Source organism: Limulus polyphemus, unplaced genomic scaffold, assembly GCF_000517525.1.
Source record: "Limulus polyphemus unplaced genomic scaffold, Limulus_polyphemus-2.1.2 Scaffold6837, whole genome shotgun sequence".
Lineage (NCBI taxonomy): Eukaryota > Metazoa > Arthropoda > Merostomata > Xiphosura > Limulidae > Limulus > Limulus polyphemus.
Window position 1 is genome coordinate 24,522 of NW_013672447.1, and position 2,642 is coordinate 27,163.

The 2,642-nt window shown below is 35.4% G+C and overlaps 1 protein-coding gene across 1 annotated transcript in view; it reads right to left on the bottom strand.

Annotated features, from left to right (window-relative positions):
- Positions 1–381: 381 nt before the first annotated feature.
- LOC111089630 (transmembrane and TPR repeat-containing protein CG4050-like) overlaps positions 382–2,642 on the bottom strand; it is an 18,101-nt gene continuing 15,840 nt past the window's right edge. The window contains exon 7 of the mRNA XM_022402488.1: positions 382–1,010. Coding sequence (XP_022258196.1) covers positions 756–1,010 — 255 coding nt within the window. The 3' untranslated portion in view covers positions 382–755. The remainder of the gene's footprint in view (positions 1,011–2,642) is intronic.

The following is a 2,642-nucleotide window of genomic DNA, read 5'->3' on the forward strand; positions in this document are numbered from 1 at the left end:
CATCGTTTCCAACGTGTGAACGTTGCTTTGTCTCTTTCGGCACGTAATGCTCGTGAGCCGTTTTTGGACAGAATTGTCGCCGGTGATGAAAAATTGATTATCAATGCAAATATTAAATGCCAAAAACAATGACTCAGTTCTAGACAAAAACCACTTCTGACCCACAAACCTGGACTTCACCCGCAGAAAGTGATGCTTTACATTTGGTGGGACATCAAAGGAGTAATTCATTTCGAACTCCTCAATCCACAGCGAATTGTTAATGCAGAGATCTACAGTCAGCAACTGGAACGTTTAAATCAAGCCCTTCATCAAAAACGCCCTTCACTCGTCAATCGGAAATGTGTTCTTCTTCTCCATGACAATGCACGTTTGACGCAACACTTGAGATTTTGAAGTCAACGTTTCATCAGAGTAATACACACTACTTGAGATTTTGAAGTCAACGTTTCATCAGAGTAATACACACTACTTGAGATTTTTAAATCATTGTTTAATCTTCAAGGTCGCTCAATAACTACTGAAGATGTTTAAATTAACACCAGAGTAATTTTACAACAACAATAATGTTGTTTTTAAATATAATGAGCGCATAATTTCCACTTTAGTGATATAACTGACTGAACCATTTGCTGATCTCTTATACAACATTTAGTTTTTAAAGAACACTTGGCTTATTAATCCTGATGAAGTGGAGATTTCTCTTTGTAGAGAAGTGTAAAGGTGCACGTGAAAGATTGAGTTCAGATTCGACCTCATCTTATAGATCCAGAAGACTTAAGATGCCATACATCCGATCGGGGTATTCCCATTGGTTGAGTTTGTTTTAAAATCTGGGAGCGAACCAATCGGAGATGATGACTGATGTAGTCAGCAGTTGGAGCTAGTTGTAAAGCTTCAAGGAAACACCGTTCAGCTTGTTTCAACTGACCACGGTGAAGATATACAACGCACAGGTTATGTAGGCCTTGGACGTTGTTAGGGTCCACCTGGAGAATCTTCTTATAACACTGAAAAAGTTGAATGTACATTAACTACTGTCACTTGGTCTAGTTTTACTGAACACTAACTATATAGCCTTCATCATTTTCAATAATTCTTATTTCTACTGCACTCCCATTAAGTTCATAAATCAACACAGTCCTCCACTGAAAAGTCTAAAATCTTAATTTCACACTAATCCTAACTTTTAATATATGCTAGTGGTTTGTCTAAGACATTTACAAACTCTTAGTGTTATTCAGCAGTAACACTGTTGTGTTTTCTAACGACGTAGGAAAAGTAACAATGATATATTTGACCTAAAACAACAACTGTACGGTTCAGTTTAGCAATCGGATCATTTGCACAACGGCAGAGATTTTCTCCATACAGGTTAAAATTAAAACAAATAAGACTCTACACTGAACCACAACTAGTTTTTCACGTAAACTTTAACACTTAAGCAAAAGTAGTAGTTATATCTGTACGATTTCTAGACAACAACAAATGTTAGGTCGCCAAGAAATTAATGTCGCTTTCTTTTAGATGAAAAAAAACAAAAAAAACCGAACAACTTATATATCAAAACAAAACATTTATTAAATGAAATAGTCTCCATTCTTATCGATGATGCTTTTCCATCTTACAATCAGGTTGTTAATGCCCTGATTAAAGAAATCACTTGGCTTTGTAGCAAAGAATATGTCGATGTCCTCTTTAACACCTTCCACATTTGCATACGTTTTTCCATTAAGATGGTGTTGCAGTGAACGAAAAATATGGTAATCTAATGGTGCCATATCTGGAGTATTTGGTGGGTGGGGGAGAACTTCCTAACCCAACTCCATAATTTTGTATTGTGTATTACTCTGATGAAGCGTTGACTTCAAAATCTGCAGTATTGTGTATTACTCTGATGTCAGTACATGTTTAAACTGATAATAATATAATATATTACCAGATAATATATCAGAGCTTGCTCGTCGTGGCAAGTAACTAACTACATCTGTTCAGACAGGCGAACAATACATCGTACTTTCACTATCTATTTAGTCTGGTACCCAAAAGTTCAGATTTTTCAGTCAGTACCTCATTAGAACGAGACGTAACACTTTAGATTTTCCACTAATTTATCATTAAACTAATAGATAACACTTTATATTTCCCATTCAGTAATTAGTTCATTAGACTTCAGATTTTGAAGTCAACGTTTCCTGGATAACTGATGTGTTGTGTATCAGTTTAAACATGTACTGATTGGATAACTGATGTGTTTTGTATCAGTTTAAACATGTACTGACTGGATATCTGATGTGTTGTGTATCAGTTTAACAAGTACTGACTGGATAACTGATGTGTTGTGTATCAGTTTAAACATGTACTGATTGGATAACTGATGTGTTGTGTATCAGTTTAAACATGTACTGACTGGATATCTGATGTGTTGTGTATCAGTTTAAACATGTACTGACTGGATATCTGATGTGTTGTGTATCAGTTTAACAAGTACTGACTGGATAACTCATGCATTGTATATCAGTTTAAACATGTACTGACTGGATAACTGATGTGTTGCTTATCAGTTTAAACATGTACTGACTGGATAACTGATGTGTTGCTTATTAGTTTAAACATGTACTGACTGGATAACTGATGCATTG